This window comes from Cyanistes caeruleus, chromosome 3 (genome assembly GCF_971803275.1).
Source record: "Cyanistes caeruleus chromosome 3, bCyaCae1.hap1.1, whole genome shotgun sequence".
Lineage (NCBI taxonomy): Eukaryota > Metazoa > Chordata > Aves > Passeriformes > Paridae > Cyanistes > Cyanistes caeruleus.
In genome coordinates this window covers 17,797,416-17,824,884 of record NC_141703.1, presented here as the reverse complement: position 1 = coordinate 17,824,884, position 27,469 = coordinate 17,797,416, and the positions used below count along the sequence as shown (strand labels likewise).

Sequence of the window (27,469 nt, the reverse complement as noted above, 5' to 3'; positions counted from 1 at the left end):
CTGATTCTGCTGGCAAGAGAGTATAGAGGAACGTAAAACTGAAGAAGGAACAATAGTTCCTTTTATTTTGTGAGCGCAGGATGGGTAAAAATCCCAACTTCTCTGCAGGAATTGATTTCCACACTGTTGAAAGCGAAGTTCTTCACGCTCAGGTGGAACTTGTGCATCAGCTTCTGCCTGGTGCCTCTCCTCCTAGCGGCTGGCAGCACCGGCAAGAACGCAGCACCTTCCTCTCCACACCCGCAATTTCGCTATTCACGCACGGCCATGAGCCCCGGCTCTGTCCGGGCTGGGTGCGCAGGGCGAGGGAAGAGAAGGGGATCAGAGAGGAGGGAAGGGAAGGGAAGAGAAGAGAAGGGGCGCAGGGCGGAGGGAAGAGAAGGGGATCAGAGCGGAGGGAAGGGAAGGGAAGAGAAGAGAAGGGGCGCAGGGCGGAGGGAAGAGAAGGGGATCAGAGAGGAGGGAAGAGAAGGGAAGAGAAGAGAAGGGGCGCAGGGCGGAGGGAAGGGGCGCAGGGCGGAGGGAAGGGGCGCAGCTCCCGCCCGGGCAGGGCCGTGCCCGCGGCGCGCAGCGCCCCCGGCGGCGGGAGCGCGCACTCGCACCCGCGCCCCGCTGAGAGCGGCGCTCCGCAGCCCCACGCGTGACACCCACCCACACACACCCACACACACACACCCACCCACACACACCCACACACACCACACACACACACACCCCCCCACACACACACCACACACCCCCAGCCCACGCAGGAGCAGCCGGCAGCTCGCAGCCCCCAAGGCCCGCGGGTCCCCGCCCGCCCCCGCGGCCGCCCCCGGGCGCCCCGCGCTCCCTCAGCCCCGCATGCGCAGCGCGGGCGCGGAGCTGTCCGAGCGCTGAATCCGTGCGCTCCCGCCCGCCCCAGCCCCGCACGGCGCCCGGCTCCCCCAGCCCCGCTCCCTCCGGCCGCGCAGCCCCCCCGCCCTCCCCACGGCAGCGCCGACGCTTCCCCAGCCAAAGAGGGGAAAAGCAGAGCCACCCAGTAGCCCCACCAGCGTTCATAAATACTAATTTTCAGCGAAAGGGGAATAAAACATATCGACAGCAGAACTGCTCTCAGCGCTGTTCCCTTTTGCCTGATGCTCCTCGCATAGTTGGGTTTTCTCCTCTTTTCTTTTCCTTTTTTTTACCCCTTTATTTCCCTTTCTTTTCTTCTTTTTGCTTGTTGGTGGGGGTTTTTTTTGGGTTTTTTTTTGGTGTTTTTCTAAATTCTTTTTATTCTTTTTTCCCCTCTCCATCACCAAAAGCAAGTCGGGGGAACGACTGTGTCTGATGCCTTATATCTTTTGTGCTGACTGCTGGAGATGAGCCTAGGCTTGACCTGACCATGATTCCAAGGACTGGCACTTCTCTTTTACCCCCACTTTGTAGAGATCCAGACCTTCTCTTCCTGATTGTCAAGAAAATTAAATTATTGCTGAATTTGGAAATCTAGGCAGCAGCAGCTTACTTTTCCCCTTCATCTCTCTGGAATCGTTTCTGGGATATTTCCAAATCATCACAGAAAGCAGGAGGAATGAACCGGCAGCTAGTGAAAATTTTGACAACCTTGTTTGCATTTTTCTTAGAGACAAACCACTTCAGGTAGGTGATACCACTCTATAATAATATTTGTCAAAAGGTTGTGAGAATCATAACTATAAAGATACTACGTCACAATAACCTAGTTTGTTTGCTGTATTTGAGAATGTTTTGTGTTCATTCTATATAGACTATCCCTTTTACACTCAGAGACTCGTTGCTTGGTAACAAACACAAAAAATAATAATCTCAAGTTTGGGTGATCTATTTTCCATTTTCTGATGCAAAGATGTGGGTTTTTTTCACTATATATCAGTGTAGCTGAGAACATTTTCTTCGGCTTTTCTTCCCAAGTGCAAATTCTCTGCTCCTGGCAGAGGTTGTTTAGGAAGTTGCTTTGATTCCCTTCTCTTCAATCTTTTTAAAAGATTGTAACAGTTTTGCCAGGGATGTAGTTATTTGAAATTAGGGAACAAGCCCTCTGATTTTGGAAAGCCCTGGATCAGTCTAGTATTGTGTTCACTTAAAAGTAACAATGTTCCTGATTTTTTCTTAACGTTTCATGAGCTTCTGCTTCAGCTATTGACTTTTTTTGTGGTACTAAGCAAACAGGTCAGTCTTTTTAACCAGAATAGCATTTTAGATGAGATGCATTATTGGACTGTATGCTGCTGTGCATCTGCACCTACAGATGTATCTACATATAAAAGTGTTTCTCTAAGAGTAAGGAGGTATCATGTAATGACAGAGTGAAACACTGTTTATATTTGTGAGCCTGGGTTCACAACACGACTCGTAACTACTGGACACTGAATGAAAACAGAAGTAATTTGTATGTGAATAAGTGTACTATCTTAATTTTCCAGTTTCTATTTTCTTTACTGAATTATTTCATTATGTAAGTTGGATACATCATCTGCTGTGTACTAAATATTAAAAATATTTGTAATGGTACCCTGTCATTGACAAAAGCAAAAGGAAGCAACCGCCTCCTATAAATGGAACCTGAAAAAAAAGTGTGGAATCACACCACATGAAATTACTATTTACTATTACCTTACGTTTTAGCAATTTCCTTTTGTAGTGAGAGAAAGGATTTGATATTTGCTTCTCATTTCAGATGATCACATGTATATCTGATTTTTTTTATACTTGCATGTAGACGCATGAAAATACCCCATGAAACACTCCTGAAACTGAGAGGTTCCCTTTGGACAAATATTTAAACATAGAGTGGTTAATAAGTTAGAGTCAGAATTACTTTTAATTTAGCTCAAAGATAAAGTGGAAACAGATACAAAGAAATTAATTATTTAAGACTTAAGATAATGTTTTATTATTAAATCTGAGCCTCTCCACACCAAATATGACCATTTTCATTCTAGTTTCTTTCTCCCTGGGGAACAACCATGGGGAACTCCTAAACTGTCTTTCTCTGCAATACATTATGTGCTTGCAATATGTAATGTGCTATGTACACAGCATTTCACACACATGTTATGGTACCAGAAGTTTTCTCTTAAATCCTTGAAACAGAGGTCCTCAAAGAACTTGTATATGAATACTACCTGGTGATACTAAATTTTATTGTTCAGTGCTCGTGGAATGGGGGTGAAACCCCCCTAAGATCAGTTGTGACTGACTCTGGAACCCTTTTTGCCATGTTGGGAAAGAATCCAGACACTCACTAGAATGATTCAAATCTTTTTTGGGGTAGCATCTGTAAAAAACAATTTTAATTTTTTTTTTTCTATCTGCACCTTTCCCAATGTTAAAAAATCTGGGTTTTTTCAGTGTTGCTTGCTGAGTGTTGCTGGCTGTTGTTTGGAAGTTTAAGACCACCTTAAACCAATATTAACATAACATTTTAACAGCATTCATGGAATTAAAATAATGATATAAAATAGGAGATCAAAATCACTCTAAGGTGGATCTACATGTTAAGGTGAAGAGCAAATTGAATCTTCTAAAAGCTTAAAACTGTAATGCAATTATTTTTAAAACTAAGGTTTTTCCTGAATAGAAAATTGTGTTCATGCATGATACCTCAAACTCATCTTTATTTCTAGAATAAAGTTTTCAGATGAAAGGTAGAGTATGTTGCTCTTTAAAAATATTAATTTCTACCTTCACTGAGTTGAGACGATTTTATTTAGTGATGTAATTTCTCCGTGACTTGTATACAATACGAGCTAAATATTAGCTAATGGTGGCTAATAATTTATTTAGGACGACTTTCTGTAAAGAACATGATTCAAGATCTGGAAAATCCCCCTCACAGACCCTGTCTCCTTCAGATTTTTTGGACAAATTGATGGGAAGGACATCGGGGTATGATGCTAGAATCAGACCAAATTTTAAAGGTAAGCTTTCTAAGACTTCTAATTAATTAATTGATAAAGTTTGGGATAAATTATAGGTTTTGAGGGGTTTTTAAACTCTGGGTTTAGTTTATGTTTCCAATAACTTCACTTTCCCAGTGTTATAGTGCCATGGAAAACAGCTGATCCATGGGCTGGACTAGGAGACGGAGCAGTATTGATAATAAGGGTCCAGAGCTTGAAAACCCTCTTTTGACATGACAGTAATGTTCAGCTGTCAGAAAATGCTTCTGAAAACATTACTAATTGAATATAGTGAATTGGATTGTGAGCTTCAGACTGAAACCAAATGAGATGACTTGTTCCTAAGATTTTTAAGCCACAAAGACAATATCATTAAACCTTCCATGCTGAGATATTGTCTTCTTTGTAGCAGTGTCTGAAGAAATAAAAAAAATCTATGTTTTTTTTCAACTTGAAGAAAGTAAAAGTTTATTCCCCAAGGTAGGGGGAACTCAAGGAATATGCACAGAAGATTTTATGGTGCAAATGCTGAATGAATGATAAGAACTAATGTCTCAGGATCCCTACAAAATATACAAACTGTATTCTATTTGGCACTTCCATGACAGCCCACTTTTCTTCAAGAATTTTGACTGAATTGTGGAATATCATCACCACCATCCCAGCACAAAGAAGGCTGTGTACTGGAAGCTTCTTTTGCAAACATTATTACTCAATGCAAGTTTTCCTTGCTGTAGTCCTGTAAATCCCTGTAGAAGAGAGCACAGAATATGTTGTGGCTTTCTATGAAAGGAATTGGGAGAGAAGTTTTCATTGTCAATATTTAGCATTTTGAGACAGTCCAATAATTCCACCAAAATCATCTCCTCTATGTCAATTTAAAGCTCAGAATATGGTTTTGCTTTGAAAACTGATAGAATGCTTTTTCCCTTAACAAATCTCATGGCAATGTACATTTGCAACTCCTATCTGTTAGCTTTGGCCCTTGAAATGCATTTTTTCCTGACATTAAGCCTTTTTTGCAGTGCTGTGAAAGTTGATAATGGCTGGAAAAAATAATCATTTCTTAGCCAGTGAATGAACTGTAAGGAGAGAAGAAGCTCACATGTCAATGAGAAAAGTGTTTAATTAAATTCAGATCAAAGATCAGTTTCTTCTCTCTGTTCTGCAAGTGCAAATTACAAGATTTAGAACAAAGGGCCTTTTTTTGACTGCTTCCTATGCCTGAGAAAGGAGAAAACCAGTATGGATTTCAGATCGAAAGGTTTGAAAGCTGGCAAGTTAAGAAACCCGAGGCAGTGAAGTCTAAAGTCTTATTTTCAGAGTATTTTTCAAAGTGCTTATTGAGTTCCTGAACAGGTGTCCACATCAGTTTATAGTAAGTAATATTGCATTAGTCTCTCACATTCATTTTGTGTGTTTGCATGAGTATCAGTGAAACTTTAGAGAATGGAAATGAAGGCAGAAATTGCCTAAATTGAGCATGGTATCAATCCTTAAGAACATTTTGCTGCTCTTTAAATGGTGCAGTGGAGGGGGGTTTGCACTAAAAAATCTTCATCTCTTGTATCTCAGACAAAAAACAGCAATAGCAACAGTCCCATGTACATACATGACTTAGAGACAGCTCTCTACTGCTCCCCAGGATGTGTCTACAGCCATTTCATGAGAAGCATTGGAGGCAGGTTCGTAGCTCTGCTCCCCTGACACTGAAGTGCAGAGCAGGTATTTGGTGCTGCACCGTGTGGTGCACGCTGGGCTGCTTCACAGACACTTCTCCCCTCTGAGTCCTGGATCTTGTTAGCATTCCCAAAGTGAAGTTGCTGCCTGTTGACACATATGAGACCTTACTGGGAAAGCATCTGCCATATATTGGTTTATGATTTCTTTATTAAGTCACACTCCAGAGCAGGATGGCACTTCACGGCAGTTTGAACTCATAAATAGATCTTCAATGATTTCTCATAATTCTGTGTCTGTGAGCTCTCCCAGAGCTCTCAGTCATCTGGTGAGGGGCCTGAAAGCTCTTCTTGTTCTTTGCTATGTTCATTTGGATGGTATTTTGAACCTCAGGGTTTAGAACTACAGAGTTAAGTCACACAGTTTTGAACTTCACATCAAAACCTTGTCAGCTAATAACCCTGTTTATTAGTCAACATCCATGTTTTAGTTTCCCAAGTCTCATTAATGTTTCAAAAAAATTGAAAATACTTATTGTTCTATATTGCATACTTCTTCCTTTTAAAGAATAAGGACATCTGCAAAGGAGTCAAAATAAATTTATTTTGCTTGAAGTTAGTATGATAAAGTTTATTATTTTTTAACTGAGACTTTACTGTGTCCATAATAAATTGTTCTGGTAATTTTAACATTTATAAATATGTCTAATATAGTTTTGGGATTAAGGCCTATTGTACAATACTGATATTCTAAATCATATAAATGGAAGAATGTATGAAATGCTGAATGAGTACCTGATTCATAACACTTTTTGTATTTTAAGGAATTAACTTTTTATCATAAAAGAGGCTACTGGAGAAATGGTTTAAGCTAGGGATCTTCTATCTGGCTTTGATTTTAGTCTGGGGATGATAATTGCGTACTGTGTTTCAGAAAAGACATGAATCAAGATAGTTGTGCCACTATTCAGCCTCTCCTCGTAGGGTCTTGAGGAGCAGCTGTTTGAGGAGTGGCTGAGGGCCCTCGGTCTGTTCAGCCTGGAGAGCAGGAGGCTGAGGGGAGAACTCATTGTGGTCATCAACATCCTCACGAGGGGAAGTGGAGGGGTAGACACTGATCTTTTGTCTCTGGTGACCAGTGACAGGACCTGAGGGAAAGGCCTGAAGCTGTGGCAGGGGAGGTTTAGGTTCAATATTAGAATACAATTCTTCACCCAGAGGGTGGTTGGGGCACTGGAGCAGCTTCCTTGAGAAGTGTCACAGCACCAAGCCAGAGAGAGCTCAAGAAGCATTTGGACAAGGCTCTCAGGCTCATGGTGGGATCCTCTTGGCCCCTGTGCAGGGAAAGGAGTTGGGCTTGATGATCCTGATGGTCTCTTCCAACTCTGTTCATACTGTGATTCTCTGATTCTACCGATGCATTTGTCCAGCTTTTTCTGCTTTAGACCAGTTCCACAGCTTTTTCTGAGTCCACTACAGGCATTTTAAAGTGTCAGAAAGCTCTGATTCTATGGAAGTGCAACTGAGTAGAACACATTTATCTTATGCCTCTGATTATACAATAATTAAATATACTTTTATGACTAGCTTGAATTACTGGAAAACAGCAGCTATTAGATTAGTTTGTGAAATAAAGGCTGTGCACTCTAAAGAAAGAGGAAAATGCCACTTACTAGAAAAAGGTGTTTTATCCAGATAAAGCATTTCTTCATTAGTGACTGCTTTTTCCTATCTTGTTTTTGCAAATTAAAAAATTCAGGAAGATAGTGGGAGAGCAACAGGTGAATATATAAACGTTTCGACATCAACAGCAGTGGTTTTTTGGTTGTGATTTTTTTGGTGGTTTTTATTTTATTATTTTTTTTTTTTTGGTTCTGTGCTTGTTTTTTTTTTTTTTTTCCCAGCAGTACAGTATAATGAAAGATACTTTCTCTTTTGTATTGTTCTGTCTTATACAATCATTTGAACACAAAGGAACGTGTTTCTTTTTCTTTTTGATTTCAAGTGGTTGGATACAAAATGTCCAGACACTAAGAGGGGATGTCCCCCTGATGAAAAGCCAGAAGGAAGTGCCAGAGTGACAGCTCTCATAACTGTCCTTCTTTAATCACTCTGTCAGATATTTAATGCATACTTTTTCATCTTCCACTTATCTTTCATTGAATTTGAATAGGCTAATATTTTGTGTAAGGACACAGAGGGGAATACTTTTAAATATAAATATGAAGACTGCAATCTAGAACTAACTGAAGTCCCTGAGAGTCTTTCTGTTGACAGCAAATGTATGCTCATGGTCCTATGAGTTCATTTGCAGTGTCTTCTTCAATTATACACCAGCTGAGCATGGATTCTGAAATATAATAAAAGGTGAGGCTTGTACAATGCATTTTTACTTTATTAATATTAATTGTATACTTTTTTTAAATGATAAAACACAAGAGAAGTAATGTCTTTTACTTTCTCTAGTGCTCACTTTGCTTTCAAAGTTAAAGAAAAGACAGAAATAGCAGTGTAGGACACCTCTGTTATGAAACTAACCAAGAATGTGCTTTTTCATTTCTAGAAACCAGGGATAGTGAAGTGGTATCTTAGCTTAGTGTACATTCAGCTCAGGCTCAAGAGCACTGTGTGTAATGCCAGGATACAAGGGATCAGTCTAAAACTGAATCACACTGTGAGATTTGGGGCTCACGGAATGCCAACTTGAATTTAACATTTCTGAGCAGGTGTTGATCTTCAGAGGTTACTAAATTATTTCGACTTTTTACACTTTCATCATCTATCACCACTAAATATCTAAATGCAATCTAGAAATTATCAGATAAAAAAAACAAACACATTATCTATAGGCACTGCTATGTCCCTTATGCCAAATACTTTAAGTAATAGGCTGGTTGTCATGCACTGGGTACAGAGCAGGGGAATTGGTCACCAAGAACTGCAGAAGTGTGTTATCTTCAGGTACAGAAAATTTTGCAATGAAGACGATAGTGATTTTCATTGTATTGAATTTCATTCCATGTTCTAAATTCCGTCTTTCCCATTGAATCATTATTTACTGAAGATTATTCAGATTTTTATGGGATTACATGGAGGTGTGCAGCAATAGTGCCTGCTAATGTTACCCTCATCACTGGATGTCGCAATACAGTGTGAATTAACTTGCTCAAAAGCCGCTGTTTTGTTAGTGATGCAATTTGGGGGTGTAGGGCCATAGTTGTAAAAGATTAGTCTGTGATTATAGCAGTGTAATGTCATTTTCATGCCGAGTCCATGGGTTTATATCTGAATAATAAACGCATGGACTAAGTAATTTACTGACAATTAGCCTGATAACTATTACAGGAAATGGCTTATGCACTTTAATACTTTAACTCCTTGGCAGCAAGGATCAGGTTTTCCCATATGTTCAAACCCATTGCTTACTTATTTGGCCCCTGAGTTGACCAGTAATGAAATGTTTAAAAAAAACATGAATGGAAAACACCAAATGACATTAAAGGGTGAAATTAATGGCATCAAGCTTAATAAATAAAATCAGTTTCTATGTACATGACAAGAAGATCTGTCTGCAAAAGTTGACCTTAATCTAGACATATAGAAGTTGAAAAACATGCTGAAGATAAGCTGTGGGACTGTAGCAATTTGTTCTCTAGTGGTTAACAACCTTCCCACTACACTTCAGTTGGTAATAATTATTGGCCCTGAAGTCTGATGTGGTGAATGTCCCATACTGGGCTATTCCTCACAAAGGGCCAAGTCCAATGGAGACTCAAATCTCATTCAGGCAGAGCAGAGTGTAGTAAGAAAGGGCACACTATTGGTGCATTCAGGTTTTAGGGCATGGGATGAGGATTCCTTATAGGAGAAGGGAGACTACCATTCCAGTTTTCAGGTCTGGCCAGACCACTGCAGTCCTAAATGTAGTTGCTTGGGATGGCCAAGCACATATTACTAGGAAATTAAGCTTCTGGTTTGTATTCTGTCTTGAAACACATCTAAAACTTTGCAATGTTTTCAGATAAAGCCATGTACACACACCTTATTGCACAGTAAGATGCTGCACAGGAATATTTATCCACAGGACAAGGGGTTTATTCGGTTTCAGTTTATTTTTCTTTAACTGCAGAAATGAAGCTAAGGAAATAATTCTCAGTTTCTGCCCTAGGTATGCACATTTTCAGGCAAAAGAATCCTTTTAATTGTGTTTCTTTTAAAACTTCTTGGGGGAAAAAAGGGGGCTATGGAACTCTCTTACTTTAATTTCAGGTTCTTTCTCAGAACATGAATAGGTTGGATGAGTTGCATGGCTAGTTAGGTCATGTCTAGGCTAGCAGACAAACGGGGTCAGACAGCAAGCTCAAGGCACCCCTGATACACTGCTTGGCTGTTTGCTCATTCCCTGGATCTCTCTCTGAGCTTTCCACAGCCAGCTGCTTCCAAGGCAAGCCAGAAAGGCTGTGAGCATGCAGCAGCGTAAAGCACAAGCTAACCAATGCTGCCTGCCATCCAAGCAGATCCTCATCTGTCCAGTTCTTTTATGTATAAATGTTTAGCCACACTCCTCCGTATTGTTTTGGTGAGTTGCCTTTATTCAGAACCAATTCTTTAATTAAGAGATATCAATAGATTTGGCTGTTGTCATGGAATATTATTCTGCTGCTACATAAACTGCAAAGGGGATTTATGAAAATGTCAAAGACCTTTGATATCAAAGGAGGAGATGCTATTGTTTTGATCATGTTCTAATACAAATAAAGTATTTTTATCATATACAGTGTCATGTTCATACTTAAATTTTCTATGCAGTTGAAGCCAAGGCCCTTGGGTCACTCACTAAAGATCTTGTTGTATTTTGGTTTTAGAAAGCATGCAGTTTATATTTGGAACATATAAAAACATGTACATTAAATTTACTGTAAGTATATACATGTATAATCTTCAAATCTGTTTTACACAGTTACTGGAAAAGTGAATTCATAAAACAGAAATATGCAGTTTTATTAGGCAGATTCTTTACTTTATTTTTTTCCTTTGTAGATTTCCATAGAATCCTAGAATGGTTTGGGTTGGAGGGAACCTTGAAGATCATCTGGTTCCAACCCCCCTGCCACGGGAAAGGACACCTTCCACTAGACAGGATTACTCAGATCTCAGGCCAACCTGGCCATGAGAACATCCAAGCATGGATCATCCACAACTTCTCAGGGCAACCTGTTCCAGTGTCTCACCACACAGAAAATAATTTCTCTCTAATATCTGGTCTAAACCTACTCTTTTTCGATTTAAAGACCTCATCTCTTGTTCTGTCACTACATGTCCTTGTAAAATGCCCCTCTCCATCTTTTTTGTACCCTCATTTTAGATAGACTGAAAGGCTGCTGTAAGGTCTTCCCAGGGCCTTCTCCTCTCCAGGATGAACAATCCCAACTCTCTCAGTCTTTTCTCACAGAAGAGGTGCTCCAGCCCTCTGTTCACATTTGTGGCCCTTCTTTGGACCTGTTTCAGCTAATGCATGCCTGTCCTGTGCTGAGGGTACCAGAGCTGGATGCAGTATTTCAGGTGGGGTCTCATGAGAGCAGAGCAAAGGAAGATAATACTCTCCCTCTCCCTGCTGCCCACACTGCTTTTCATGCAGCCCAGGACAGGGTTGGCTTTCTGGGCTATGAGCACACATTGCTGGGTCATGTCCAAGTCTTTCTCCTCGGGGCTGTTTTCAATCCCTTCTCTGCCCAGCCTCTACTGGTGTTTGGCATTGCCCCACATACAGGACCTTGCACTTGGCCTCATTAAACTTCATGAGGCTCACACAGGCTCACCTCTTAAGCCACTAAGGACCCTCAGGATGGTGTCCCTTCCCTCCAGTGTGTTGGCCACACCACCCAGCTGTGTGCCCTGAGAGCTCTTGCTGAGGGTGCACTCAGTCCCACTGTCCATGTCACTGGCAGAGACACTAAGCAGCACCAGTCCCAATACTGACACGAGCTCTTGGCCTTGGACATAGAGCTGCAGCTCAGTTGACTGCAGCTCTAGCAGGATTGATGAAAGGGGTTCCTGCACTCCAGAGTCCCTTATCACCATGCTCAGGGCTCTAATCTTTCCTGGTACTCCTCAGGCTGCTCCTGGCTGTCACTGGTACCCACATGAACCAGCAGCAGCGGGTAATGGTGTGCTGCATGAGGGTCAGAGGCTCACCTCTCTTGAGAGCACATGGGTCCTCCCTCCATACCTCGTGGAAGAGTCACCCACTGTCACCTTTTCTCAGCAGCACAGGTTGTGACACAGGGAGCAGATGGAGCTGCCTTACTCAGTTCCAGCAGCACTCCTGATCTGACAGGTGTTTACTCTCCAGAGCAGTGAAGTGGTTCTGTGGCGGCACCTCAGCCTTCAGGGGAGGTCTCGTCCTCCTGCAGGTCCTTTTGTTCAAACTTCCACTCTTCTGCATTACTGCCCCTGTGTGTTGTATGGTGGGGGAGGGTTCTCGACTGTGGGTCCACATAAATCTCGGATTAAATTGTCAGAAAATGTATGTTTACAGTTCAACTTCCAAATTGCATTTCCCAGTATTCCACAGAAACGTGTGATTTTAAGTCCTGCAGAGAGGAGCCCACCAGATGATGCAAACAGGGTCTGGTAGAACTCTAAGACGAAGGATGCACCATGTATGACATAAATAGTGACCTGCCAATGTCATAAACACCCAGTCCATGATTAAAATTCTAAATTTATAAAAATATAAAGGCTCTAATACTGGAAACTGTGCAAGATCTAAGCCATGCAGTATATGAGAGAGAAGTGCAATTCACCAAGCATTCATTTACTTATGAGGGTTAAATAAGAAAAGCCTAGTAGCTTATTTGAACTGTGCCAGAAACCAACTCAAGTATTGCCAGGGAATGAAGACATAATGATTACTTCAGATGCCTGAACTCCATGTTAGCACTTCATGAGTCAATAAAAGAAGAAAGCATTTAAAATAGGACTTAGGTGGAATATGGTGCCCCCTCCCTAGAAATCTCTGACCCATCTGCTTGTAACACTTGGCAGTGCATTAATTCTACTTAGAGTTCCTCAGATTCTCTCAGTTTTGCTCTCAAGTGTGCACAGGACTTCCCCAGTCTGCTTCACAGATCACCCACCTCTCTCCTAATCCAAATTCAGACTCTCTGATGAGGCACTGCTCCTCCTCCATCTCTCTATATCGACCAGGCATCTCAGAGCCTGCCTTATATTCCACAGGAAAAAGATTCCTCTCCGTGCGGATCTCTACTCACTTAACATGCCATGCTGCCACCCCCAAACAAATGGTGTTTTCTGGGTGGTCTGCCATCCTCTACAAAACATAGAAGATTTTCTGGTCCAGTTTTCCTTCAGCTTAAAGAGTTCTCTATCTGATCCAAAGGAGTATAAATGATTCTGAGAAGTCTATTTTAAAGCGAAGAATTCAAACTTGACTAAGCCAGGGAAAAAATGCAAAGGGAGCGTGACTTTTTAACCTTTCGACATAGCTGCTTGTCTGAGAAAGGAGAGCCTTTTCTTTTGGCCACTTTGATGAGATGCACAGAAGTGCCTGTTGTAGCCAGGAGACCTTAGGGGCAACTTCTCTCACATTGCCCTGACTGCTAAGATAGAAATATTTTTAGCAGTGACCACAGCTGCACTTTAGTATGAATCCCACCTCCTCTGAATAAGAGACATTCAGAGATATCCCACCCCATTTTCCTAGAAATCCACAGCATTGTAGTCTAAGAGATGCAAGTCAGCATCCCTTCAATCTGAGACAGGCATAGAAGCTTTTGGAAAGGACCCTTTCTGCATGAAATCTCTCAATGTTTTGTTATTGGCCACAAAACTGATTGTGTTTTATAAGGAAAGACTGAAGTCCTTGACTGATTTTTCAGTGTAAGGTTGTATATACTGATCTGGTGCTGAGTGGTCTGAGCAGTGGATCCTGAAGGAGGCACCTCAACCCTGCTGAGGTGGGCATTTTGAAACTGGTGACCCCAGGTTCAGGAGGGCACACAAAGAGCCCATTGCAGATTACCTGCTCTCTGCAAATAGAACCCTGCTGTGCTGAAGCATCATGTTCTATGTACCCCATGGACCACATGGTTCCTCCACCAGGGCCTGGCTATTCTGCAGCAAAGCAGCAGCCACTGCAGCTCTTTCTGCCTGCCACAGGCCGGAGATTGTATTGGCAGTAATAAACAGCGGGCTGTCCGGGGAAGCACAGCAGCAGAATGATGCTCTTCTCCAAAATCTAATAACCTCTACCTGTGTATTTCTGTGTCTCCAAAGCCCAGGGCTGCAGAGAAGAAACTGGGCACAGCTGTGACCAGCTGAATTGTGGGCACTCTCCATTAAAGAATGGTAGCCAACACTCAATTGGTTCATGCTGCACAAACAAACTCATTCCTCCTTCACCCCAGGAACACAACTATGGGTTATCTCCTTCGCCTTTGTCTTTGGGGAAATATATCTGAGAATAGGCTAAATGCTTTCCTTAAACTGACATAATTAGTCAGGGAAAACATAGGATTAAAATTTACCAGATCAATACTCATTATGTTAGGCTGTCTCTAATGACTACGCTCCTGATAGGTGTTGTTTTTATGTCTATGTCTCAGGCTATGAAACTATCGTATCAGAATTGCTATTTCTTCTTGCACTGTTTACTATGTCTGATAAAGAATTAGTCCTAAATAATAAATAAAGCAGCAGAACAGCTTGCTCAGAATGTAGCTATAAACTCTCACACTGCAATTTAAATCAGCTGTTGAAGAGATGCAAATTACACGCACGGTGCCAAAGCAGGAGCATATGTAAAAACTCCTTTTTTTCCAGTTGTGAATTTGCCTGTTGCCTGTGCATAAACACACGTGCATACTCTCCCTCATGTTAAACTAAAACTGAAGCTATGTTTACTCCATGTAAATTTCAGACTGCAGCAGTTTTCCTTTGCAGACAGTGATATCCCATCAGCTGGAGCAGTCTGAGGTGTTAAAGCCTTTGGTCAGGCTGGTTATAGGAAACATCCAAAAATAAGCATCTGTGAGAAGTTTTCAGCTCTTTGGCTCTGTATCCCTGTGAATAATTTTGCACTCTTTGGCTTCATAACCCTGAGAGTTTTGGTTTTGTCACACTTCAGAGGTGTGTTTTGTGTGAGGTAAAGCACACACAATCTCTTAAAACCAGAATTGTTTTTTTACTAAAATATAAATTTGACTTATCAAAGTTAAAAATAATTAGGGATAGATTAAATTTAGATCAATAAGTTCCTCAATGTGGACATAGTCTCATTTGGATGACTTTGTAGAAGACCTCTGCTCAGCATGACTGTTGGTGGTAGAAGACAGAAAAAGATCATATGCCCTGACCCTGCAAGATGGTTTATGTCAGCAGAGCTCTGAGCGTACGTGCAAGCCGTGTGGTGCTCCTCAGAGCAATGCAGTGAACATCCTGCATCAAAGAGCAGATCTGGTATTGAGAAAAAAGTAAAGTAATCAGTTTAGGAGATGCCTATTTTTTAGACTGAAAAAGAATTCTCACTCCCCATTCTTCCAGTCATTTTATATATACAAAGAACTGAAGACAGAAAAAAATGCTTGTGAAAGACACCCAAGAAGTACATTAAGGATGTCTTGTAGTAAAAACATGGATGCTTTTTTGTATTTAGGATGTGGGATTTAAAATAGGAGATTTCCCAAAGGAAAGGAGATGTGTGAAGAGCAGGATGGGAGGCTGAGATAGACAAGCAACAAATTAACTGATGGGAGCATTGAAGATGAGAGTCAGTATGGAGGAATTAATTTCAAAATAATCTTCTGCACACATTGTGTGGAAATTAGTTGAATTGTAAGGAGGTAAAAAATAGGAAATACTTAAAAATAAAAGGACAATTTTATTTCATTAGTGCAAGATGTCGTGGGTGCTGGCATCAGCGTCTCTGACCTGTTGGTGATCTATACTAGCTCCTGACCATTTCTGTTGTCATTTGTCCCTATCACTGAGCCAGCCTATTTGCCTAAATCCCATTGTTCACCTGTGTCCCGTGTATCATTTGGTGTATAATTCCATATCAGCCATGAATCAATATCTGCTCTCTAATATTAGTCACCCAAGCTGCTTTTATAATTCAAGTCCTGCATATGCCTTCAGTCAGTAAAAGAAAGAACATTATGGAGAAAAGCTGGCAGAATTGTTAAATAAGGTGAATGTCTGAGGCTCAGAAGAACAAGAAAGGAGTTAAAATCGATTCTGGGTCCTTTCTGTAGCCACAGAGATTGGTATTGTCTAAGCTCTGTATTTGAGACTATAGATATTGACACGTATAGCTGAGCTTCCATTAATTTCTGCAACACAAAATCAGAATCACAGAGAAGGAACAAAGACATATTTATAGAGAAATGAGCAAAGTAAAATTTCTTTTAAAAGAAATATTTTGAAATGAATGTGCCAAGAAAAAGCAATCAGTTCATTCTGACTGAAAATAGAAACCTAGGTTAGTACGACATTTTAATATTATTATTAATACTTCTCTTTTTTTTTTTTTCCTCCTTTCATTAAGTAGATCTTCCCTCCTGCCTTCTCTTCTCAGTGAACATATTTATATCTTGTGGTTCCATGCAGTCACTTAGATGCGTTGGCTACCCTGGCTTCATAAAACATTATTAATAAGATTACCCAGAAGGACTTTGTCTGACCCTATGCTGGTGTGCAGATTTCATGATTTCATGACTATAGATGTCATACCATCTTTTATTTAACACAAGAGTGTCCCAGGCTTCTTCACATGTTATGCAGTTCACATGCCAATCAGCAGGGAAGAGCTCTGCTTTCATTAAGGGAGAGCAGCTGAGCAGTTTCCCAGGCTCAGATGTGAGGAGCATCTCTGCTACCTGCTCCCAGAGAGGCTGAGAACCACTTCAGTGGGGCCTTGAGAGGCTACCTGGAACAGAGGCTAGACAGTGTTAAAGGAATAAAGGAGGTATGTATTAAAAGGCCTTCAAAGGATACACCTTGGGCACTGTTTTGTGATAAGAAGAAAAATGGGGGTCCAGATCTTTCATGTCAGAAGAAAAGCAAACAATTCCATTTGCCCAAATACTAGCCATTGCTCTATTGCATTGGAAGAAGGAAAACTTCAAAAAGAGGTGCCTTGTGAAGAGGTGCCTGTCATGACTTGGAAATTTGAAAGATTAGTGGAAAGCTCAGAGAAAGAAAAATAATTTGATAGACATATGAAAGACTAAAGGATTGATTTGAAAATTCTCAAAGTTAACATCAATTCTAAATAACTTTGCACTGTAATCTTGTAGTTCCAGTGGGAAGTTTCTAGATGTAAGATTTCTGATTTACTGTGTTTTAGACTTATTTCCACAGTTTCATTTGCACATGGAACATTTTAGCTCTGGGAGTGGCTGCACCCAGTGACAAGTGCTACTGAGGGTTGTGTAGAAATATCTGAGTGAGCTTTCATGTGATTTGCTCAGAGATATGCTGCACAACACTGTGGTGATATAGAGCTCAGCACAAGCTATAATGTCTGGGGTTAATGGCCTCCAGTGAATTCCAGCCTGCCATGACTGCATTGGTACCATCCCTCAAACCACCTACCTGAAAGCCAGCTCTAGCACGTTTAGAAAATCCATTGTGACTGCTCAGGTTATATATTCCTTGCAGACTAGCTCAGGTTATCTGGGTAAATCAGGAGCATGTCAGCTGTTTAATGGGCTTTTCTTTTCTGGACTCCTGGTTTGTGAAGCAAAATTAAATGGTGCCCAAAAATTGTTCTTGTTCAGTGTCTGTTAGCTAACCTGTGTGGATATATCCCACTGTAACCCAGAGCTGACAGTAATGTATGTTTCTGTTATCAGCCTCAGCAGAGAGAGTCAGGGAAGAATGAACACATCATATGGACTATCCTGTAATGCCAAATGCAGAACTGAAGAGACTTTGTAGAGTGAGACTTACCTTCCTCTGCCAGAACTGAGTCTATGGACAAAAGCATTCACTGAATGTGAAGCATGCCAATCTAACAATTTTTGCAAGAGCTTTAAGGCACAAAAAAGTGCATCTTAGCAGGGATTCTCCTTCCTTGAAATGTTGATAGGATTTTACCAGCATGACTCCAGTTACATTCTGCAATAGTCCCACAGCTGAAAACTCACATACCACTTCAGGAATTGACTATTCACCCTTAGCTCTAACTGTGTCAATGTATATATATAGAGAGAGATGGCTTTAGGAGTACTTACTCCAGAGAATTTTCTTTCTGTGATTTTTCCTGTGATCACCTGGACCTGACAATCACTGGAGAATTTGTCTTGGGAGTCCTCAGTGGTATTTTGCTGAGAAAAGTTCTGGAATATCACATGCCTTTTTTACATCCAGGTCATCTCATATGGCCATTCTTGAATAGATGCTTTCTCAAGCAAGTGAAGGGAAGCAGCTTAAATCTGGATGTGAGAGTAGAGTTCTCTTTTTGTTTGTTTGTTCATATATATTTTCATGTGTGCCTGCCAGCATGTGCACTTCTGGAAATAGGCAGCTGGAACTAGGGAAAAATGGTACTTTCTGCTATCTGTCATGCTTTCCTGCTGATTCCATGCAGCATTGCCTCTGTTTCTCACCTGCTATGGGTAGGGCATGTTGTGCCTCCCCCAGCCTGAAAGATACCATTTCCATAAATGATATTGCTCACATGTATTTCTCAGACACTTGGTAATTCTTGGACTGAGTGATATTGATGGGAATGAGAGTCCTAAAAAGACTTTAGACACCTAAAGATCTCTTCAGGTTTTTCTCTGGTTCTATAAGTGCTTTTGTGACTCTTAGCCTCAGTCTGTTGGTCATAAATATATATTGATTACACAAAATATGATTCTGAGTCTTGAATGCAACAGTAAGCACCCAAAATCATTGCCATATTCCTACCAGGGCAAATGGCATTCTCAGCAAGCTAAGTTATTATATATGACAGATGAACTTTCAGAGGATGTTGGTTTTAGCTTGGTGGAGCAGAACAATAATTTTGTCTTTATTTGAGTTTACCAGCAAATTGAATCAGTGCAAAATACCATACAATTACTGCATTTCTTGAGACCTCTGGCCTTACAGATTTTTTGGGTTTGGTTTGGTTTTGTTGGTTGCTTTTGTTTCTTTGTTTGTTTTTCTTTGGGTTTTTATGTTTGTTTCTTTTGTTTGGTTTGGGTTTTTGTGGGTTTGGTGTGGGTTTTTTTGTTCTGGTATTTTTGTTTGTTTTTTAATATGGAGGGTTTTTTTTTCTTTGTTTATTTAGTAGGTATCATTACCTACATGAATTAATTCTAAGTTACATAAATTTAATAATCCACATTGTATTGTCTTGAACATTTCTAAGGAAGAAGGAATCCTGTGTTTACTGGTTGATTATACTTAGGTAGTCAGGGTGATGAACTTGACAGAAATCCCATAGAAAAACAACCTCATAGAAGAAAGGCATCACTAACCAGCAAAAAAATGTCACCTTGATTTGTGAGCCTTAAGGTAACTATGTTGTCCTGGCACCATTAATTTTGCCTCCTGTGACTGAGCTGTTAAGACTCTAATGAGATGATGATGTTTAAATAGAGGAAAAGATTGCTTTTGCCCAAAGGCAGAATGATAGGGAAAGAGAGAAATCTTACCTAGGTGCTTGCAAAAAAGGCTACCTATGGTCTGCCTCCTGATTTCTTACTATAACCTTAAGCAAACTCATTAAATTGTGTGAATTTTCTCATCACAGTTTGGACTACACATTATATGTGTCCTTGGAAACAAGCGTGCAGCTGCACTTCTTCTGGAGTAGCTGCAGGATCCCTCTGTCTCAGAGGAACTTTTTCAGTGCATCAAAGCTGCCTTTGTCTCCCTGGCCCAATAGCCATGGCCACTGGCCACAGGACTGAGCTGCCTTTGATAGAACTTCTCCTGTCATTCTCCTGTGTGCTACACTCTGAGCAGGGAAGGAGCTAGGATGATGAACAACTTGTCCCTGTCTAATGACCATGGCCAGCTGAGGTGTCCCAGCAGCAGTTCATCCTTGTCTGACTTAGAGGGATGTGCCTGCAGGGCCATGGAGAGGTGCCTTGGCAAACTTTAAAGTGGTAATTCAGTACCTGTAGTAGTGCACCTGCAGAAGCAGAGGCCTCCATAGGGGTTAGCCCTGTTTCAGGTTTCATGAGGACTCCGATGGATGTTGGAGGCTGTTCAGTTTGGTTGGGGATAAATGGTCTCTAAAACCTCAGCTGTCTCCAGAACTCACATTTTAAAAACTATCTCCAGCAAGTTCCCCTGTCCTCCCCTGCTGTCCTAGGATGTGTGTTACTGGTGCTCAAGTCAGCATGTGGTTCTTTGCCCTGCCACCATCCACATTTTGATCACCTCCCTTGTTTGAGCTCTGACATGAAATCCCTGTCCTGCTGACAAAGCGATTCTCAGTCCCCGCTGGGATCACTGCCTCCCCACTTAGCCCCTTGGTTCTGTTCCTGGATTCCTGCTCTATCTCCACACTCAGGTAGGATTGATTTTAGTCCTCTCAGATAGTCTAGATTACCCTGCTCTCTGAGGTAAGGGGAGAAGGGAGGTTTGGCTCATCTTTCTCCTCTGTATGTACAAAACAAACCATTTGAGATAGTGAGAAAAGACTGCATTGGCACAAGGGGTGAATTGAGAAGGTAGACCAGAAAATACTATGTATAGAAAAAGATAAAAGATTCCTCACAGATCTGTAAATATCTTGCCAATATTTCCACTGTCATTCCATAAGGTGGTTCTGCCTTGTTATGTTTTATTTTTGCTTCCACATGTCTCTCCTTTGCCCACAGTTCTCTATGTGTACTGCATTTAATTTTGCCTTACACAATCCCTTAATAAATACACATATCAAAGAAAATTGGCAAGTGCAGAGGCATCATTTTAAATCTCTTGTATGATTATAATATTCCCTTCCCACTAAGGACAATTTAGCTATATAGCTGGAATTAATGTGAAGAGAAAAGGCTGCCAGGTGTGACCTGGAAACTACACCAAAAAAAGACAGGAGTTGGGATGGATCTGAGGAAGTAGATATGATTAGTTGCAGTTAGGATCATCTCCTACTTTCCTTTTTCAGGGAAAGAGTGCAAGTAAATCTCAAAAACATACCAAATGAAGCAAGATTTGTGACCGTGTGTTATCAATACTGAAGAATATTTAGCAGAGGCTGGAGTCAGGAGCTGGATGGGGCTCAAATATATTTCTTCCAGCACTCATCACTCCACATGGGGACTGTTCTGTACATTGGAAGGGATTCACCTCCTCTGGCAGCTGATAAGGAAAAGATTCATTCTCTAGCCAGATGGCAATAAGATCACAGACACCTTGGGTACAGGAATGATGGCATACATGAGGCGACATGCAGCGGCACATTCAGGGCAATATTCTGTGTATTCAGGTTTCTTGTGGGCAAGGTGAGCAGCTGAGTGCCAGGGACGTTCTGTGAGTGTTAAGTGCCCCGAAGTGACAGGAGGTGTGTGACACATGCTGATGTCAGGGTTTTTCAGGAAGGCAGTGTATCAGAGAGCCCTGATGACTGGCAGCAGCAGCAGCCCCAGCCCCTCTGGGGGAGCAGGGGAGCTGCAGGGAACAGAAGCAATATCTTAGCTGTTTATCAGAATACCAGACATTTCTGGTTGATTTGAGCATGAGCTGCCTGGTTTGGACTTGGTTTAGTGGGTTTTTTTTGCCTGTGTCCTTTTGAGAAACTTTTTCCTTATGACTCAAAGAACACTTTGATTATCTTGAATGTGCCTGAAAGGCACCTGGACTGTTACCTTGTTGCACTGGAAGTGACAAAAGGAAAACTAGGGGGAGAAAAGGATTTAGTTATAAAGTACACTTTGCTTAATTTTTTGTAGGTAATGTCAAGTCTTTTTAGGTTTTAGGCAGTAAAGTCAAGTTAATTATTTCCTTTGCCTTTGAAGATTTTTAGATTGTGTCCTGAAATCTTGGCTATGCTTCACAGAAGTTTGCTGCTTTCATTTTAATTGAACTCTTAGATTTGAAAAATCTTATAGGTTCAAGTGTGTTTTAGTTTACCATTACCTCTTGTCCTACTGCAGAATGCCCCACTAAAAAATTTGTTCCCATCTTTCTTACTTAAAGTCCTGCTTTAAGTATTGAAAAGTCACAATAAGGTGTCCCTGGGACCTTCTCTTCTCCTGAAGGCTGAAAAAATTTTACACAACTTTTAAATTCCCAGCTGTGGGTGACTGTGTCAAAGGCCTTACTGAAGTCCAGATAAATGACATCTGTAGCTCTTCCCTTGACCACTGATGTAGTCACCCTACCATAGAAGGCCACTAGGTTGGCCATGCAAGACATGACCTTGGTGGAGCTGTGCTGGCTGTCCCAAATTAACTCCCTGTCCTCCACGTGCCTTAGCACAGCTCCTAGGGGATCTGCTCCATGATCTTCACAAGTACAGAGGTCAGGCTCACAGGTCAGTAGTTCCCAGGGTCCCCTTTTTTCCAGTTTTAAAAATGGGTGCAATGCTTTGCTTTTTCCAGTCACCAATAACTTCACTTGGTTGCCATGGCTTTTCAAATATCATGGAGAATAATTTGACAACTACATCAGCCAAGACTCTGGGATGCATCTAATCAGGTTCATAGACTTATTTATATTCAAGTTCCTCAGGTGAGGAACAAACCTGATCTCTCTATTTTTTTACTGAGTTTACTAAATTCTTATAGTTCTTCTAGTATTCCACTCCTACCAGCAGAAGGCAAGTAAAATACATTATAATTAAATATGGAAACAGAGGGAGGTATTTGCTTTATTGCAAAATACAGTGCTCTGGCACATACCTACTCCTGCACATCTGGACTGCAGTCTGTGATGTGGCAGCATATTTCCTTACATACATAAACCATGTTTTCCTAACGTAGTTAAGCATGTTTACTAGGTTCTGCTGGCACTCAGGAGCTGGAACTGTGATGCTCATATATGATGGCCTTGGCAAGACAACAGCTGTGAGCCTCTTTCTCCACAGTTTTTACTGTCAAGAATGGTCTTCAGGAATCCCATGACACTGAGACCTGTGAAAAAGTCCAAATCAATAGAAACTTAGTGGTGAAGAACTAGGTTACAGAACACTTAGGCAAACTGGACACAGACAAATCCATGAGACCACATAGGAAACACCCACAAGTGCTTAGTATAGCTGCGGAAGTTGGGTGGTTGCATTCTTAATTATCTTTAAAAGGTCATGGCAACTGGTGGAGATTGGAAAAAAATAAAAGTCGCTCCTATCTCTAAGAAAGACAAGCAGCAGAATACAGGAGTTACAGGCTGTCCAGCCTTACCTTGAAGCCTTGAGCTTAGGGCAAGGTAAATCCTCTTGAGGGCATTTCTGGATGTGAAGGACAGGAAGATGTCAACATGGATTTCTGAAGATGAAATAACTGGAATGCTCATAGCCTTCTATGACAACTGGAAAGGCTTCATGAATCAGGGCAGAAGAGTGTATATTTCAACTTTAGCAAGGCTTTTGTTACTGTCTCTCACAACATGAACAGACTACTGCAACAGAGCAGCCAAATGGGCATGGAAAACTGACTGAATTGCAGTACTCAAAGGTTGTGACCAGCAGCACAAAGTCCAGCTGGTGGCCAGTCACTACTGTTGTACTACAGGTACTGGACCTGTACCGTTTAACATCTTCATTAATTACCTGGATGATGGGATATTGTGCACTCTCAACTAATTTGCAGGAGATAGAAGACTGGGAGGAATGGTTGATGCCGTAGAGAGTTTTCTGATATTCAGAGGGACCAGGAAAACCTGCAGAAATGGGCCAACAGGACCTCACTGTGTTCAGGAAAGGGAATGCAGTCCTGCAGCTTGGAAGGAACAATCTGGGAGATGCCCAGCTGGAATGCAGCTTTGTAGAAAAGGACATGGGACTCCTGGTGGATACCAAGTTGAACATGAGCCAGGAATGTGTTCCTGCAGCAAAGCAGCCAGTGGACTCTTGGGCTGCATTAGGCAGAGCATGGCCAGCAGGTTGAGGGAAGGGATTCTTTGCTCTGCTCAGAACTGGTGAGACACACCTGGAATGCTGAGACCAGCTCTGGGCTCCCCAGTATGAGAGAGACATTGACTTACTGCTATGAGTCCAGAAAAATGTTTTGAAGGTAGTTAAGAGACTGGAGGATCTGTCATACAGGAAGAGGCTGAGATCAGCTTGGGGAAAAATGGTTCTGGGGAATCTCAAGCATGTGCATGAATAACTGATGAGGTGTAAGTAAAGAAGAAGTAGCCAGATTCTTCTCAGTGGTGCCTGGTTACAGGACATGAGGCAGTGGACACAAGCTGAAACACATGAAATTCCACTTAAACAAAAGAGTTTTGCTGTGAGGGTGACTGCACACTGGCACAGGCTGCCTAGAGAAGCTGTGGAGTGTCCATCTCTGGATATATTCTAAGTCTGATGTGGCACAGTCCTAAGCAACCTTCTCTAGCTGATCCTGCTCTGGAAAAAGATGGGCTGTGGGGACTGGGTGATCTCCAGAGGCTCCTTCCAGCTTCAATGATACAGTGAGTCACTATGTCTGGTGTTGTTCAAGGTGCCTAGCCAGTAGAAATACCACAAATTCAAAGGAACAAAAATGATAATATGGAGGGAAAATAGCAGACTATTTGACTTGGTTTTGACTTGGTATTGGAAATGAAAACACATTTGCAAGATAAAAAAGGAGGTGTTTCAAAAACAATTCTTGTAAAAAGACGAGTTGAACAACACACTTCATTGGAACTTAACAGCCTCCAAACATGTTACTCTTGTGGTTTTTAATCCCAAAACCAACATGATTGTTTCCTTTAGGGTGGGTAGTAAAGCATTTGGTAGTTGACAATGGGTTTCACTGAACTCATTAGTTTATTCTCCCGTTTTTCTAAAAAAAAAGTAATAATGTTTCCATCTTTTGTAAATAAATTTCAGATCTGAATTACAAAACAAATCAGGTTATTTATGTTCTTTGCACTGAATTATTTTAATTTATAAGGATTATGATTAAAAGTAAGTATATAAATAAAAATAAGTACATTAAAAATATAAGGAGTGATTAAAAATACTAATGGCAAAAGATAGAAGAAATTACTTGATACTCAATGCATGTACCAACTTCTGTGTCACTGGAATTCAGGCCATTAGCATTAATCCTTTTTGATTCTGTTGAGAACCCCTGTTTATTTCATCACACCTAAAAAATCAAGGAGGCTAATAGGCAACTAATTGAATATTAAGTCCCTATTCATTCTGCCACACATCAGTGACTGATGAACAGCAGCAAAGGTGGTGGGAGGGAAGAGAATACAAGTAGCTGCTTAATGGAATGTACAAGCAAGAACAGATATTGCTAAAATATTTGGTTATGGCAAGCCAGATGCTTCCAGATTAGGTGCATGAAGAGCTGCTTGTGGACTGGAGTCAATGTGAAAATTTTCACTTGCTGGGAATTTCAGTGGCAAACCTTTCCCTGCAGAGTGGAGTAAATGTGGAGTGATAGCCTTTTTACTTTAAATTCTGGGAGAAGGGAGAGAGGAGTGGTAGCAGTGCTAAAGTATATTCTGTGCTGGTACTGTGGATAAGAAAAAAAGCCCTCACTCAACTCTCTTGTGAATCTCTAAATGCAAGGATGTAGTTCTGTGTGTTTATATAACAACTTCCAATGAAACCAAGTTAAATAAATTAGTGCTGATAATGTTTTTCTTTTTAAAGAAAATCAAAACTTACGTGAGCTGTTTGGGAAAACTCACTTTCTACTTGTTTTCAGCCACATCTGTACCAGATTGTACGGAGGCTGAGGGATCTGAACTTTTGTTTCAATGTATATTGCAACATTTTTATTGCATTTCACAGGTCCTCCAGTAAACGTTACTTGCAATATTTTTATCAACAGTTTTGGATCAGTCACAGAAACCACAATGGTAAGTGCTATGATGCCATTGGCAAGAGAACAACAGTACTTAATATATGTCATGAGCACAACCTGTCAATTTTTCTATTTATTGTTCAACTTGCAGGTCCTCCTGTAAATGTTACCTGCAACATATTTATCAACAGCTTTGGTTCAATAGCAGAAACTACAATGGTGAGTGGGACTGATCATTGAAGCCATCTTGTGAAGGAGTGGGATGTGATGTAGGATAGAGATGCTCAGGATGTGGGGACCTTTACTAAGTTATGAAGCCACTGAAAACCTGAGTTAAAATAAAATAATATAAAATAAATATATAATAATTATATATAGAAATATTATATTATATTATATATATATATATATAATTAAACTCACCTATCAAGTCTAAACACACCTACATAGGGACTGCACCACAGTCTGTAGTGACAGTGATGGCAGCAAATAGAGGTGTGTGCAAACCTGCTTTCTCAGGTTTCATTAGCTCTGAAGAGGCAGAGGAACAGCTGGAGCTCAGCTGCAGGTTTCCCTGCCAAGTGCACCATATTTGAGTGTGTTTTACACCACATGCTGAATTACCTGCTGCTGCAGAAAATGGTCTTGTTTAACTGAGATAGATCTCTGTGAATTGCAGCCACACCAGTCACAGAAGTGTAAAACTTGAGTCAAATGGCTAGAACATGTGGCTATAAGACTTAAGTATTTTGAAGTGAAATTAGTACTAGGAAATGATGGGATTCCACCTGACTGAAATTTGTATTTTGACTGAATGCAAAGGATACAGTAAAAAAAAATAAAAAATAAAAGGTCAGATTTTAATGTTGAAAATTGCAAAATATAGGATAAACAAAAACTAAGAAAAACTAAAACTAAAATTTTCATCCAACTTTAAAAAAAACACTTTAGTCTAGAATTCCATCAGTCTATTACATTTTTTGAATATTTGCTAAGAAACAAAATATTTTTTATTCTATTTAAAAAGATTCTGACTTTTTAAATCTTTTTTAAAAGTGAATAAAAAAGATCTGGTTTTTTATTCAAGCCTACATACACCTGACTATGGGGGTTAATCCAATCAAGAGATATTCTTGACAGATTTATTACAATAATGTGATAAATAGTAATTATGAGGTGCTCATATCTATGGCACTTTTGAAGACACTGCAATGTAGTTTCACAGCTCTGATTTCCAGAGATTCTTACACATGACCCAGGTGTTTCTGGATTTGCTGAAGCCAGGGGCAATAATGGTGCTTGGCTTCCTGTAGGACTGAGAACTCGGTAATTAAGAATGAACTTGCTACCCACTTGAAGTAAACCAAAAAATTAGCTTGTTTAATAAAATGGAATAGATACTGCCTTGCAGGCCTTGCTTTATGGAGGAAGAGATGATCTTTAGCCTGACTTATGTATTTTGTTTAATATTAATTTAGATTCAATTGTAATTCATGCCATCATTTTAGAAGGCAGTGATTAAAGAATGTAGGATCACAAATCTTCTGCTCCTAAACAATTTTATTTAAAAAAAACCCACTCTGTTATTTAATGTTTTCAGGAGATAAAAGGCAAGTTATTGCTAGGCCAGGTTGCTTTCTTTAACATTGTGGGAAAGACTTTCTATAAATGACGAGCTGTAGCATGCAGAGCTGTAACACAAACGGATAAGTTAATGCTTCAGACTATGTATCTGTAATATTTTAAAAATACCTTAAAAGAAAACTGAAATAAATTTTAAAATGACAGGGAATAAAACATATCAGTACATAACATAATTATCAACAGACTTAATTTTCATAATTTTTTGAAAATATTAATTGTTTTCCTGTATTTTAAGGATTCTGAGGATAGCTGTGAATATAGCATTTTTACCCAGCCATGTCTGTTGATCTCAATGTGTAGAGATATC

General features: G+C 40.6%; 1 protein-coding gene across 8 annotated transcripts in view; it reads left to right on the top strand.

The window, feature by feature from the left end:
- The first annotated feature begins 952 nt into the window (after nucleotides 1-952).
- Nucleotides 953-27,469, top strand: part of GLRA2 (glycine receptor alpha 2) — a 123,625-nt gene continuing 97,108 nt past the window's right edge. For 3 of the 8 annotated variants that reach the window (XM_023918401.2, XM_023918399.2, XM_023918397.2), the window contains exons 1-3: nucleotides 953-1,623; nucleotides 3,790-3,923; nucleotides 25,670-25,737. In XM_023918401.2, the coding sequence (XP_023774169.2) occupies nucleotides 1,556-1,623; nucleotides 3,790-3,923; nucleotides 25,670-25,737 (270 nt within the window). In that variant the 5' untranslated portion in view covers nucleotides 953-1,555. Of the gene's footprint in view, nucleotides 1,624-3,789; nucleotides 3,924-25,505; nucleotides 25,574-25,669; nucleotides 25,738-27,469 lie in introns of those variants that run through there. The other 5 variants (XM_023918400.2, XM_023918398.2, XM_023918402.2 and 2 more) reach the window with 4 other exon arrangements.